At 39.9% G+C, this 15,189-nt stretch overlaps 2 protein-coding genes across 2 annotated transcripts; both read left to right on the forward strand.

Moving 5' to 3' along the window:
• Nucleotides 1-667: 667 nt before the first annotated feature.
• On the forward strand, nt 668-3,968 carry polr2h (RNA polymerase II, I and III subunit H). Its single transcript, XM_062396435.1, has 6 exons — nt 668-996; nt 1,667-1,758; nt 2,157-2,240; nt 2,650-2,743; nt 2,913-2,996; nt 3,579-3,968. Exons 2-6 carry the CDS (start codon nt 1,686-1,688, stop codon nt 3,694-3,696), a joined length of 453 nt encoding a protein of 150 aa, XP_062252419.1. The 5' UTR covers nt 668-996; nt 1,667-1,685; the 3' UTR covers nt 3,697-3,968.
• A 2,604-nt stretch (nt 3,969-6,572) lies between these two features.
• Nucleotides 6,573-14,429, forward strand: mfsd8l1 (major facilitator superfamily domain containing 8-like 1). The gene is made up of 11 exons (XM_062396361.1): nt 6,573-6,924; nt 8,536-8,721; nt 8,931-8,993; nt 9,707-9,826; nt 9,960-10,039; nt 10,131-10,491; nt 11,301-11,374; nt 11,585-11,798; nt 12,034-12,156; nt 12,345-12,475; nt 13,732-14,429. Exons 1-11 carry the CDS (start codon nt 6,849-6,851, stop codon nt 13,810-13,812), a joined length of 1,509 nt encoding a protein of 502 aa, XP_062252345.1. The 5' UTR covers nt 6,573-6,848; the 3' UTR covers nt 13,813-14,429.
• The last annotated feature ends 760 nt before the right edge of the window (nt 14,430-15,189 follow it).

Raw genomic sequence — 15,189 nt, forward strand, 5'->3', positions numbered from 1 at the left:
AGTACACCTGGACAGATAGACGTTCAAATGTCATATCATAGAAAGACAAACCATTCCCGTTGGAATCAGAAACTGGTTGCATCGCCCATGTTTGACAATACAAGTGGAAAAAAACAGATCACTTGTTCTTGGTGCTCAGAACAGTAACACGCTGATAAACATGCATACACTACGTATACATCTCAGGGGAATAAGTCACAAACAGCGGTAGTTGCCCCAAAACAGCTGTGACAACTGACAGCTGCCTCATATCGTGGCAACTGCCGTCACAAGTCAGTGGCAGTGTCTGTTGCCACCGGAAGTGCCTCCACGAGCTGCCACGATGTGAGCTCCGGTGAGCTCTCTGTCTCTCGGTGCTAGCCGCTAGCATAGGCTGCTAGCCTTTAGCTAGCAACCGTACACAAACAGGACACCTAGCAACCAAACGAGCGGGACAATGGCTGCCGGAACGTGGAGGCGAGTGTCGTAAATGATGACAACGCCGCCTACTCCTTAACGTTATATACAGTCTATGGGACCCACGTGTTTCTCCGATTAACCAACAAGATGGAGTTGTGATATTTGTTTGTCATTTTTTTTATATAAGTCACACGGGCCTTCAGGTAAACCGTCCCCTCATTATTTAATGGCTTAGTACAAACCTAACGATGTGTTTCCAGCGCTCAGCAATTAAATCGACATAGTGATGGAAAAAAATAACATTTACCATGTTCACTAAATTGCTTTGGTTCTGGTTCATATGACCGCAATTCTCCATATAACCAATTCAATCATAGAATCAGCAATACTCGCATGAGCGTCATGTTCACCCGGAAGCAGTTCCCTGACGTCACAGGTCGCGCTCATTGTTCCTGCGCGGCACAGCGCGGTTCACGTTGTAATGAATGAAAATCAAGTCGTGTAAGTTTTCTATAATCGCAACAACAAAGAGTGACCGACTGACTGTGACGAGTGGCTGTGTGTGAAGCGTAAAACCAGAGCTGCGTCGTTTACCAGGTAAGATGCAGGAAGTGTGGGGAACAACATGCTAAAGCTAACAGCTAGCCTGAGCTGCAGACACCTCCTTATACTAAAGTCTATGAAGAAGAAGCAGTAACTAAGTGTGGTTGGTACCGCGTGTGTTTGTTTGTGTTAACGTGTTTACGTGTTAATGCTCTTGTTGTTGGCAGATTGGAGTGAACAGCCTCTGTTTTTAAAGTAGCTTCATCTCATTCAGTTATTTGGTCTATATACAAATCTGTTCTAGTGTTAGTAAATGATCCACGTCTGGGCTATGAGATCACTGTAAACTTTCCAATTCTGGACGAATTAAATCATTAGTAGTTGTCACATTTTATGTACTGTTCATACACATGCATTTTATAGAGTTGCTTATAGATTTCCAAGGCTATGTCCATAATTCGTTTTATTTTGGTAATAATTGAATGTTATACATAGCATTATAATGAGACTATATTTATTTTGCCATTATACATGATTATAGTTTTTTCTAATGACAGACTTAATGAAACCTGTAGATTTCTTATTAATCTTTGACAAACCATAAAGTCTCCATCAAACGATGAAACAAGTCAAATGCTTCGGAGGCATTTCATGATGTTCTTGTTTGACTTTTTATTATCCGAAAAATTACGTAATTGTATATTTCTCTCTGTTTCTTTCCCAGTTCCTAGACTGCAACAGAAATGGCTGGAATTCTGTTTGAGGACATCTTTGATGTAAAAGACATCGACCCAGATGGCATGAAGTTTGACAGAGGTGTGTATGAAATGTGTGTATGCTTGAATGCTGTAATAGTCTCTGGTCTTTAGTAATGTATTTGACATTTCTGAAGATAATAAGTGATCATGCACCTTTCAACCTAAAAACAAAAAAAATGTATTGTCAGGGTAAATACAATCAGAGATAAAACGGCAGTGAATACTGACTTTATAAGGTTCTAAAGACACAATTCCGAATTAATTCAGATATTGTTTACTCCTTCATTTATGCAGCCTCAGTTTTTTACTTTTGAATCCTTCGCTGTTGATTATGCTTCTTTCTTTAGTAATGTATTTCCCGTTCATAAAGTATTCACTTTTATTTAGTTTCAGATATTATAGTGTGGTGTCCTTCAGTCTAAAATGTCATATGATGTAATCTCTGCCGTGGTACAGTGTCTCGTCTTCATTGTGAAAGTGAATCCTTCAAGATGGACCTCATCTTGGACGTGAACATTCAGATCTATCCTGTTGATCTTGGTAAGTAGGTAAACTTTGTTCTTTTGTTAAGTTGAAGTCCAGGACTTGAAGCCATTTCAAAAATAAATTTTGTTGATATAATGTAAAACTAGCCTGTTTACACTGTATCGCCACAACAAACTTTTTACAAAGTTTGCAAAGTAAAGCCGCTGGTTGGTCACATTAGTCTTTTGATAATTCTCGCTGGATCCCACAGCATTTGATTTTTGTTTGTAAACTCTGGCATTCCTTCAAGCAAGCTGTGCAATATTCCTCTTCTAACCAGAGTAAACCAATCAAACCTATAGCTATGAGAGAAACATTACATACGGGAACAAATAATAATAAATGACAACCTCACCACACAACCAAATCGCCAAGTGCACAATGATATGATAATAACCCAGTTATTTTTTTCCATTCCATTAAGGTGATAAGTTCCGACTGGTTATTGCCAGTACGTTATATGAAGATGGAACCCCAGATGATGGAGAGTATAATCCTCAGGATGACCGGCCGTCCAGGTACGACACCTGCTTCTTATATATCAGTGCCGTCACATGTTTTGTGAACACGTTATTTGACATGATCCAATAACATTTGTCCTTCTGTTCTAAGTGTATCACTCCCCTGACGTATGCAGGATTTGTTGGGTGATTTATAATTAAGCTTTCTCTTTGTCTAAATTTGCAGAGCGGACCAGTTTGATTATGTGATGTACGGGAAGGTTTACAAGATCGAAGGCGACGAGACTTCAACAGAAGCAGCAACACGCCTGTGAGTGATACTATACTGTTAAGAGACTAGCCAAAAACACCATTAGTATAATTACACATAAAAATTAGCAGTGACTGACTAATGGATTTAGCATTAATGTGATTAGGTATATCATTTTTATGTGATGTGTTACTTGCCCATATTTGATATCAAGCAGATTGGCCCCCTCTACATGGTTATGTGCATATACATAACTACAGTAACACGTTAATTGTATTACTCTAACTACACTAAAATCAGAATCAGAATTATTTTTATTGCCATGTATATTTGCACAGACAGGAAATTGCCTTGGTGTGGTTGGTGCGATGTACAAACAACAATAGAACTTATATATAGAACAACAATATATAACATTTGCCGTACATTTAAGATGCATAACTTAAAAAATTGCCTTTTCAGTCTCCATTTTCATATGGCGTTTATTTTTTTCATAAAGAAAGATATACAGGTGTTGTTTAAGCAATCATTACCCTATTTGGTGACTATCAATGGAAGGTTAAGGGCAAATCTATACACACATAAGCCCTTGGGATAAACATAATCTCTCATTTTAATCCACGGACCTGCTCCTTCTTTCAGATCGGCCTATGTGTCGTACGGCGGCCTCCTCATGAGGCTGCAGGGAGATGCCAACAACCTTCACGGCTTTGAGGTGGACGCCAGGGTTTACCTGCTCATGAAGAAACTGGCCTTCTAAACCCAGAATCTGCTCTCTCACCTAACCGCCGGTCCTCCGACGGCCACGGTCAACCGGTCAGTCTGAGCTGCAGACTGAAAACATTAATATTCGCTGACTGAACACGTGGAGGCTGTAGAGAAAATATTTCATTTTTTTATTCTCATAGATAAGAAATGTTTTTTCCAAGGAGATGGACTACAAACTAAAGACTGTGACACTTAAAAATGTCTGCAACCTCCATCTGCTGGCAACATGTAAATAAAGATTTCTTTTATACAAAGTGATTCTTACGATCAGTCTCAGGGTCTTGCTGGCTTACTGTCATGACTCACTAGGATACTTGTACTAGCTTGAACATCAAATATACAGTGTTCTGAACATAAGTGGTAAAAGGTCTCTTTTTCTTTTATATGCCACTTTTCTGCTCTTATCAGCCACTCCAAACACTTTAAAGTACAAGTTGATACAGCACTTGTATATGCTGCACTTTTTCTACCACACTGTCTGAGCAGCACAGCCGTCATGGCCAAGTTACAGTTCTGACTTTCCAAAGGACACTTTAGAATGCAAACCTGAGGAGCTTGGGATTGAAGCACTGGCTTTACCTCCTGAGCCAGAGAAAATTAATATAATATTTTTATATTTATTATAAGCACAATTCTGATGAGTACAACAGCCAGAACACCTTAATGAAGTTAGAAGATAATTATTTTATATTGTGCTACACATGCAGTAGTTTTTAGTTGGTATTCTAAGTCAGTTCCACAGACTGTATGTACAGTTTGTGGTTCACTCACTGAGGTGTTTTGAAAATGTATTTTTTTTAATTCATGTCAAAGTATTGTGGCTGGTTCAGATGAGTTTTATTCACTGCATAATGACAACAGAAAATAACAGCAAGGCAAGTAGAACAATCAAGGTTGTGGGCCGGGCTCTGTAGGAGGTCTGTGTGACAGCAAAATGTGAATACAACATAGGAAGGACCTGACAGGCTAAATTACAGATGTGTTCCAATCTGACCTCTGCCGTCCTGATACCTCTGGCTGCAGTGGGGATTCAGGGAAATTATATTTACATGTAAAAATGAAAGTAGGTCCAGAGTTTTACACGGGAATATGATATCAATTGATTCAACGCGAGCTTGATGTCATGTAGAAATGCGGGAACTTGATCTGGATGCGTAAAGAAAATCTCAAGAGAGAAATAAAAACAAAGTATTTTCTTCTACAATGGCTCAGTCGACCATACGTGCTAGGTGAAAGACCAGGAGTGCAATGCTTTGCATTCGTGAACAATCCTCAGACCAAATGGCCTCTCAGCACTGAAACAAATTGAATTTGAGATGTTGACTTGAAGCCCTGGCAAGTATTTTTGGGTAATCTAATTAAATTGCTCCCAGTTGGGACATTGTTCACCAGGATGCCAAAGTCAACTGATCTATATTTGCTTGGAGGGCAGCAAACTAAAGTGTGGACACTCAGGACATTGAAATTGAATTATGGGAGAAGAGGCCGCTTGTGTGAGTGACACAGGCTCCTCAGTGTCAGTGGTAATGGTTGTCACAGGACGGAGAGGAACACGCTGCCACTGACTCACGCAATCACCTGATGTGTACCTGAGAAGTACATTCCAATGTAGTGGTTCTGCAGAATAAGCTCTTATAAACAGTCTAAGAAAGTCTGATACCCAGTTAAACTACACATCACATCCGTTTTAACACCGCGATAAAACTGGATAGATTCAAACTACGATTGACTGGTACCGAGGCCGAAATTGGGACAATTATCAAAATTTTGAAGATTTTATTATTTTAACATCTGTATTGCATTAACATCCTAATATGTATAAGCTTCTGTTGTTCATTTTATTACTTAGAAATAGAATTAAATGCAGCTCAGGCTGCAGAGTATTGTTGTTCTTAGTATTGTGCATTGCTTCAGGGACACAATTCACCATCTTCTCATGGGTACTTCCAACATGATAATGCAGTGTGTCCCAGAGCAAAAGACAAACTGGTTTCATGAACATGACGCTGAGGTAAGTGTATTTCAGTGTGTGTCTCCCCAGATGACAGATGTGGATCCAACAGAACATGGATCAGAATCTGATTACATGTCTCACACTCAAACAAGATGGTTTGATCTCCTGTGACATGTGTCCAAAGGATTTCCAGGCATCAGGGTTGGATCTCATATGTTGAAGTTTTTCACTGTAACACCATGTGCAGGTTATGAATCGTTTGAAAATATATTTACATGTACATTTTAATCTTAATTTCTTTCCTTTGATTTGACAAAAAAAATTCAAGGAAATAACTGAGTCCTTCTTCTGATCTATTTACTAAAGAATTACTCTGCAACACTACTGGCTATTTTCCAGTCTGTCTTTCAATGATTGACATTCATGTTGCTGTGAAAATCAAATCATATATATTCAAAATGACTCATGAAAGATGCTTTTGTTTGGTGTAAATTAAGTTATTTTTTAAATTGTAACGCCTTTGAATGCATAAATTAATCTACTGCTTCAAATCCATGGAGGACTGATATGGGCTCAGTGCTGTTTTTGTTGTCATTTATATAATATAATATTTATATTCATTCTAAGATATTTCTACTTATAATATAAGAAAAAGTACTTGCAGTGAGGCAATTATTCATATCAATTACAAAATGTACTAAAATGTCAAATGAACAGTATATACTAGAACATATATACAGGTAAATTAGCATGTAGATCATAGTCTTGTAGTTTATTTAAACATGTATCTATATATTTATATAAATTAAAAGAAGGAAAAGAGAGGAATCAGATCCAGGCTCAGTGCCTGTCAGTGGGTCAGGTTGCGTTTGGACTCTACCGGAAGTGATGTAGTTGCAGTGCGCAGGATCACACCACCGGGCCGTGTGGTTGGTTGTCGGTTCCTCCGGTTCTCCCACCTTTAAACCTCTCCCTGCCGCGCGCGTCACAGACACGAACTTCCGCCGGGTTCAGTGTCAGTGCTGGAGTGCAGGAGCAGAACAACCCGGGTCCCTTAGCGGAGCATGTCCCCGGCCGCAGCAGCGCTCCTCTCCCCGGGCTCTAATTGGAGGCAGCGCACTGAGCATTACGCGCGTGTCCGGAGGATGATGACCGAGCTCAGACGCAGCTCGGACACTTGGTAGCGGCAGATGGACGAGCGACGGAAGAGGAGGCTGACGTTCTGCAGCATAGGACTGATATTCCTGCTGAGCGGTGTGGAGTATGGTAGGGTTCGATTCTCTGTTCCTCCGTCAACGTAAACACGCACGTTGTGGCTGTGGTGGCGCAGAACAACACATGACGGTGATGTTTGATTAGTGGTTCATTAATGTGCGTCTCCCTGACACACCTTGAGTCTGTGGGGAGGTTTTGTAATTTAACCGTTTGAGTCTCTGTTCGTCTGTTTTGAACACATGTTTGAAAACAGACACATGTAAGGCTGTTTAACTACCCCCCCCCCCCCTCCCAAACACACAGTCAACTTATTAGATACCTTTCTTGTGTAATATGTGTGACTGAAGGTTAGAAACACAACAAACCAGTTACATTGTCCTCACCTGAAACCGGCTCTGGTAGAACTCCTCTTAACCATGGTGGGGGTTTCCCTTTAGATATTAGCAACAATCAGGTTTGTAATATCTTATAGGTAAATAAAAAAATCCTGCTATTGATGCTGCTTATAGCACAACACATGTTATTTATTGTTGAAACTCCAACTTTACTTGTGTTTGACTGGTGTTCAGCTATATTGAGGCTTTATTTTGAAAGGAGCTTCTCCCTAACAGACTGTATGGATAAGCACATCCACAGGAGACGCCTTATGATGAAATGAAGTCCTATAGAACAGCACCACTTCCCTTTTTGCAAAGAGTTAAGTCAGCACCTAATTACATTCTATAAAGAGAAACAGTATTATTTGCAGAACTACCCGATTATATTACAGTACACAGGGGTTTCGACGTTTCTCTGCTCCCTCAGCGTAGAGGTAATGTCCTGAAACATGTGATAAAGAAGCAAGCGTGCAACTGTGGAGTTCACTCAGAAACCAAGAAAAGTTGTGCAATTATTTCCTCTCTGGAATTTTGCTTAGCAATCCCACATTGTGTGTCTTCTGACTCACAAATTTAATTTGGATTGTACTGGATAAACGCTAGTCTTTGTCTGTGTGACGCCAAGGCTGGAAGCTTCGAACGACAAAGCTACGACTGCAGTGTGTTCAGGCAGTTCTCCTGGTGTGGTGAAGATTTCTGACAGATGTCATCTAATGCCTTGTTTCCCCCTCATCTCACCTTATTTTTAAGTTTTCATTCAAGACATTCAAAAGTTTTAACAGTTTTAAAACAACTCCAAATTTCAATTTCCATCAAATCCGGTTACAAACCCTACAAAGTACAAAGGTAGGAAGAAAGGAAGAAGCGCCTGTGACCGAAACGTTGTATAAAAAGTTTGTGGGAGCCTCGACTGGTTTGCAGACAAATGGGTCATTTAATAAAAAACCTGCCTTCTCATGGATTAAGAAAATAAGTTGAGTAACAGCTCTCCTGCAGGGTTGGAACTTACTGTTAATGCATCAGGACAACACTGCATGGCAGGGAGTAGTAATGTGAATTATACGAACACTGTAATATAACCATGGCCTCTCTTTCAATAAGGGATATCTAATACACGTGACAGCTTATCTTTTTAACAGCAGATACGATGATAGTTGTTATGCTTACAGACTATAATGTTATATGTATTTAACAAAAGAAAAGTGTTTGTTTTGTCGCAAGTTTTGAGTGACTTTAGCATTTATTTGATTTCTAAGCAAAGTGTCCCTGTCTTCTGTCTCCTCAGCTGTGATCCTGCCCACAATATGGAGGTACCTGCAGACTCTAGATGCGGCGCCTTACTTCCTGGGTCTGGCCCTGTCGGCATTCAGCCTGAGTGGCCTCCTGACGGGGCCGCTGTTCGGCTACTGGTCCGACAGAACACAAGCCACCAAGAAGATCATCCTGTTCGCCAACCTCTTTGAGATAATCGGTTTGTCCTTTTTCTCCTCCACTCCTGTTCTCTTTACTTACACCTCCACCATTGTAGTTAACACTCATTCATTCTGTTGGTGTTGTCCTCAGAGTACAAAACAAAGAATGCACTTGACACATCCCATGTCAAACTCCATTTGAAGTACCTATGTGAATATTGTGCATATGAGCGTTGACCTTATTTTCCCACTTGTTTCCACTCTGCAGGTAATTTCATGTATTTCATGGGCTACTCCAAGTGGCTCTTACTGGCAAGCAGATTGGTAGCAGGTGAGTCTACTGCCAGATTCTTTGAATTTGTTAGATAGTTAGGCGGTTGTCAAGTACAATGCTATTTTCTTACCTGTTTTTATAAATTATAAATACTGAACTCTCAAATTTATTGTAGAAGCTATTGTTTGGTAAACTGGGCCTAATTGTCTGATGCTTTTGAATGAAATGATTGCTCTGTCCACTATTGAGCAGGAACAGTATACCTGGTATAGTCATGGTCCCTTATTTTATCGTTATTGTTTGAATAGAGGTATTTCTGCATTTGGATAACATTGCAGTGCCATGTTTTGGTTTCGGGATAAACACTGCTCCTGCTTGATCCTGGCTGATACACAAATCACCAGCGTGTTGCAGGGCTGACGAACAACCATTGACACATGAGGTTAATTTAGAGTCTCAAATTCAATAAGTTTCTAATTTACTCCTAACTGCATTTGGTTGGACTGTTGGAGGTAGTCAGTGTACCCGGAGAAAACCCCATGCAAACTCCTTCTAGCTGAGGCGACAGTACCAACCACTGCACCACAATGACACCCTCCATTAATCATTTACACCCGACATCATAGGTAAATAAAACCATGTTTAAAAAGGGCCTTATTATCTGGAGCCTGGAGTTAACCTTTAGCTGCTATCAAATATATAATCAGGATGTGTATTTCCCTCTCACTAGGGTGCAGGGCTGCAGTTTATAATGATTTTCTTTTCTTCAGGCATCGGCACAGGTGCTGGCTCATCTATCTTCGGCATCCTGACCAGGAGCACGGCTCCAGACGACCGGGCCACAGTGTTTGCTGCTGTGATGGCGTGTCGACAGGCCGGCCTCCTGATTGGTCAGCGCTCCTCTGCTCCCTGCTGATCATTTGAGATTGTTGTGATGTACAATGGATTGTATTTGCATTCTTAATGCATAAAATATCACAAGCATCCTAAAAGCCTCTCCATTTCTCTCTGTCGTTGACGCAGGTCCAGCATTTAACATCTTCCTGAGGCTGTGTAATTTCCAGCTGGGACCTTTTGTAGTTAATAAATATACTGCACCTGGGGTAAGGACCGAAATATAATAGTTTGACCTTCGTGGCATTTTCTTTTTCCCCAACCAAAGAAGAGCTAACACTCGCGTTCTGCCTCCCACAGCTGTTCATGTGCTTGATGTGGATCCTCCTCCAGCTGGTGGTGGTCCTCATGTACTCGGACCTGCCACCTCTGGAGAGAAAGAAAGTACAGGAAGCTTCCACAGCAATTAAGAGCGGGGACCAGGAGAACGAGTCAGGGCTCCTGGAAGATGAGGAAGAGGACAACGATGAGGTGAAGCCCTTAATGACGTCCCAGGAGCTGGTGGGGTCCTACGGCTCAGTGGTGCCTCCCAACCACAGGAGAAACAACATCCCTCCTGCCTCTAACTCCACACTGAGTCATGTCTCCCCTCCTCCCTCACCCCCGCCATCAGAGACCCGAGAGTCCTCCAGCCCCATCAAGGAATTCAGCATCTCTCGAGGTGAGTGACTGTGGGACTGTATTTGTGTGAGATTTGGATTTGGAGTGTCCTGCAAGTTTATAGAACGTAAAATTGATAAATTACACAACATTTTCCTCTGAAAGGATTAAACCAATTTGTTCACAAGCTTTAACCCCTTACTGCACACCATATCATTTACAATGTGTTTGCAATTTAACCACTTAAATACATCCACTGCAGTTTTAGGTTTCTGGGTGAACTTCCCCTCCATGCCAGATGGCCGACAGTTTCTATCCACTTATTCATATTTAGATTTATATGGTGTGTAAGTATGTGAGTCTACCAGTAGATGGAGCCCAACTGATTTGAGCCTGTCACACACATGATATTATCAGCATTTAGGTTTACCGACATACAAATTAATTCACAGAATAAAAAATGTGCATTTGTATTTGTATATCATAAAGGGAATAGATTTTTAATTCCAATTTTATACATTGGATTGTGTGGTGTTTTTTTTTTTTTTATATATTTATAATTATGTATAATAAATTTGATGTTCAACTGTAAAATATCAATTATATTTCTTTGCCATTAGACATTTTTTTCATAAAAATATAGCAGATGATTTATTGCTATTGGGAGTCTTTTACTCCCTAATACCATTATCCGCATCAGCCCTCAAAAATCCATATCGTTCAGGCTCTACAGTATAATTTACCTTGTACCCTGCACAAAACCTAATTTATCACTTGTTTAGCTCCATGTTCTCTCTCAGCTCTGACCCTGTGGTTGGTCTCTAACTCTTCTCTCAATCTCTCTCTGAATTTCTCCTCGTGTCTCTGCAGAGTTCCTGAGAGAAGAGGTGGTTGTGCTGTTGGCTGCTCAGTTCATCACCCTCTTCAATCAGACAGCGCTGGAGGTACAACAAAGACACACACACACATACACATACACACAGATAAAACTAATTTATTCCCTTTATATTTCCGTGGACAGATTTCACCTTTTTTAATCTCCTGCAGCAATGTCCCATTTTTTGAGATATTGACTCATAGAAATAAAACAGTAGAACCGGTGCTGGACCACGAGTTAGAAATTGACCGTGACATGTTCACTATTCCCTCCGCAGACGATGGTGACTCCACTGACTCAGAAGTACTTTGGCTACGGGGAGCTGGAGAACAGCGTGATGTACTGTCTGTGTGGCGTGGAGGTGATCGCTGGCTTCTTCCTTGTGCGCTGGCTGAGCCGGCGGGTTGGGGAGCGGGTGGTCCTGGCCGTGGGTTTGGCCATCTGCAACATCTCTGGCGTCTGGTGCCTCATCTTCCTGGCGACCCCACTAGGTCAGACGGCACAGAAATTGCACAATCCCAGCATATTTGTTGTGCATCCGAATCATTAGCCGCAGTAAATTATGCTGCCAGCTCCCAAATGATACCTGGCCTTTCCATTAGGCACATATACAGACTTAAATGAAAAACCTGTAAATATGGGTACATCATACACTGAGTACATCAAAATCATCCCCAGTTGAACAGGTTTTATACCTAATTCACCATTTCTTTTGTTTTTGTGTAGGGACGTATCCTTTGCCGCTGACTGAGTTCATCATCGGGGTGTTTCTGCAGGTTCTGGGTTTGCCGTTCGTAGCTGTGGCCCAGGTTTCCCTCTTCTCCAAAATCACCTGTGAGAAAACGCAAGGTGAGAAACAGCGCCATCTAGAAGAAGAAATGCAACATTGATTTTCTTTTTTTGTCCCTTTTTATTTCTAGCTCGTTCGAAGGTTTTTCAAATTTGCATGTTTAAATCTCTTACATTGTGTTCTTAGTGTGCGTGTCCTTAATGTGTGTTCAGCTTGTGAGTGTTTGTGTCTCGTGTGGTGATTGCAGGTTTCTGTCAGGGAGTGCGTCGCTCAGTGGGAGGTCTAGCCACCATCCTGGGCCCTCTGTGGGCAGGGGGCCTCACCGAGAACATTTATATCATGCTGGGGGTGATGATGGGACTTCTGGTGCTGCTGACGGTGAGTGGACGTAGATGAGATGTAGAGAGTCAGTGTGACTGTGAAGAATCATGGTTGATACTGTTTTGGGGAAATTTTCTATATTTAAACCATCTAATAGTTGAAAGGAATTAATCTCCACTCACAGTTTCGTGCTGTTTTGGCATTATATTTGTGCACAAAATTTGACCCAATCAAATACATGTTCGGTTTGATAAATTTTGCTTACTTTATGAAGGCAAAAAAATGTACTCCTAATAATAAAGTGACACAAATATTGTACATTTGTAAACGATACCCAGCTACATTAATTATTCAGAAACAGATAAACTACAGAGTTACTCATATGGTACATTTTCTGGATTATGAAATGCAGGAAAACTCTGATTATCTCCACAAATTGAACATACAAAGGATAATTAATTTGCCTAAATAATTTTCATTTAATAGGTACAAGTGATAGGACTCGCTGAGCAGATAATGATTCAACATCGACTCTTTTCATCCGACTCTTTTGTTTATGGGCTCATAAGAATAAAACTTGCAAGTTCTCATTGATTTGGCCTCATTGCCCATGTGCACTATGTCGGCCGAGCACCATAATCTGTCAAATCGTGCATCTTGTTCCTTTTCTGAACAAAAATGACTGAGACTCTAATTGGAACAAATAAGAAACAAACAAACTGCAGAAAGGGGCTTAAAGTTAGGATCAGGAGATGAAGGTTGACATTTTATAGCCAGCAGCTCCTCTCGGATTAGGGAACAAACAAGCATAACTAAAATGCTTGTAAAGCTTGTAATGAAGCGTGAGGGAGAAACCACAACCCGACAACCAAATGCTTCCACTGTCACTGAGAAACAAGAGGAGAAAAGCTGGACTGGTAAAAGAAATTCACCTCCTAGTTCCTTTCTGCTAAATTGAATCCATCAGGAACTCTGTGAACATCTATGTTCATTTCATTTTGAGGATTCACTTTACAAATTTATAGAATTATTTTACTTTTTACGTAGCTTCGCATTTGTGTATTAGATATAAAAAGAGGCTTGGACTATTGCAGCTGACTCTGTGAATGCCTGTGCAAAACTTGTTGTTTGACTATTTATTTAATTTTTCCTCAGTTTCTCCTCCTCTCTGTGTTTCTTTGTTAAAACCTCGATGTCAAAGAGGAAAATAAACCTTTGATTCAATCTGTAAAACAACTTTGGGGGAGGGGTATTAAAAACCAGCTCACTGCATTTTGCATTGTATTAATTCTGATCTAATATTTGAAACGCAGATTATGCTGGCGTTCTCCTTTGACCGTATGGTTGAACCTTCTGCTGAGGAGGAACCTGAAGGCCCGGACGGCCGTGCTTAATCGAACAGTAACAATCAACATGGAAGGTAGCTGTCTGCAAAATGATAATCGATGCAGTGCTGAAGAACTTGGTGTCACATTTGTAAAAATCTATAATATTTGTTTTTCATAAATGTAAAATATGAATTTGTACGAGACGGGTTAATACCACTAGTATTATGTCCCGTCTTCCTGCATCTTAACTTGTATTTTCTTGGCACACACCCAACAGCACTTGTCACCACCTTGGACTTTGTGTGTGGAGGCAGATGAAAGTACTGTTTTATATTTATATACATTTATATATTTCCCATGGAAATATAGCGTCACAGTAGCACCACGTGTGCAAGCCTCGGCAGTCCTTTAGGATTCTGCAGAATCACAAATTATGTTTAACTGTTAAATTAATTCACATGCTAAATGTTTCTGGATTTATTTGAACTGACCTTGTGTTGCAATATATAATCTTATAACTTTATTAATTTAATCCTTACATTATATTTTGGACAATTGAAGTAAAATAAGCTATGTTTCTAAAGTAAGTTTCTTGAGTTTCTGTAAAGATGACTGGAAAGTGAAATATTTAAAGGTTTGACTAGAATCTTTAACAGAGACAATAAAATAATTTCAACCTTGTACCTTGATGTAACATTTCAATCTGCATCCACTTCATCTACGTGTTATATGTTTAACTGTTTGAAAACACCTAAATATTTACAAAAACTCAGATTTTCTTATAAGGTTGTATTTATTAATTTCAATTATGTGTTGAATAAAGTCTCAGTAACAAGAATGATTAACACTAACAAAACATAATTCAATTAACATACTTTTTACCAGTTTAATGGTGATGAAAATTCTGTTTCAAAGCTTTAATGCACAACTTGATGTTACACTTCATATCTATTAGTAAATACTGGGACCTTCTACCATCTATATACAAGCCATATGCAGATATTCATTCAACTGAATTGAAAGTGGCTATTAAATGATAAAGGTTGTTAAATAATAAAACAAGTTTTCTGCTTTGAAAAGAGCTGAGCAGTGCAAATACAATTTGTGATTTATTTGTTGGGGGTGTAGTACATATTGTTAACACTGGTGGGCGCTCTAAGTCTTTGTTTCAATCTACTGTATGTGTTTCCCATAACTGATGAGTGAAGAAGACTCTTTAGTTTGCACTTATACCAAAAACACACTTGGGGGGGGGGGGGGGGGGGGGGGAGAGAGAATCTTTATTGGCACATTTTTTTGCGTAAAAATAGTCTTTTAGTCTTTGAAGCTAAACAGATTTGTCAATCGCTGTTCTTTTTAGCTTTTATATTCACTAAAATGTGAGTATTTATATCTTTATTTGTCACATATTTCTTAAGTTTTTTGTATGGCCACTATTCCTTG

Source organism: Platichthys flesus, chromosome 9 (genome assembly GCF_949316205.1).
Source record: "Platichthys flesus chromosome 9, fPlaFle2.1, whole genome shotgun sequence".
Classification (NCBI taxonomy): domain Eukaryota; kingdom Metazoa; phylum Chordata; class Actinopteri; order Pleuronectiformes; family Pleuronectidae; genus Platichthys; species Platichthys flesus.

Coding starts and splice junctions, on each gene's coding strand:
- polr2h (XM_062396435.1), top strand. CDS start 1,686: ATGGCTGGAATTCTGTTTGAGGACATCTTTGATGTAAAAGACATCGAC. Junction 2,744..2,912: donor CAGGATGACCGGCCGTCCAG/GTACGACACCTG, acceptor CTAAATTTGCAG/AGCGGACCAGTTTGATTATG. Junction 2,997..3,578: donor ACAGAAGCAGCAACACGCCT/GTGAGTGATACT, acceptor TCCTTCTTTCAG/ATCGGCCTATGTGTCGTACG.
- mfsd8l1 (XM_062396361.1), top strand. CDS start 6,849: ATGGACGAGCGACGGAAGAGGAGGCTGACGTTCTGCAGCATAGGACTG. Junction 8,994..9,706: donor GGCAAGCAGATTGGTAGCAG/GTGAGTCTACTG, acceptor TCTTTTCTTCAG/GCATCGGCACAGGTGCTGGC. Junction 11,375..11,584: donor TCAATCAGACAGCGCTGGAG/GTACAACAAAGA, acceptor TTCCCTCCGCAG/ACGATGGTGACTCCACTGAC.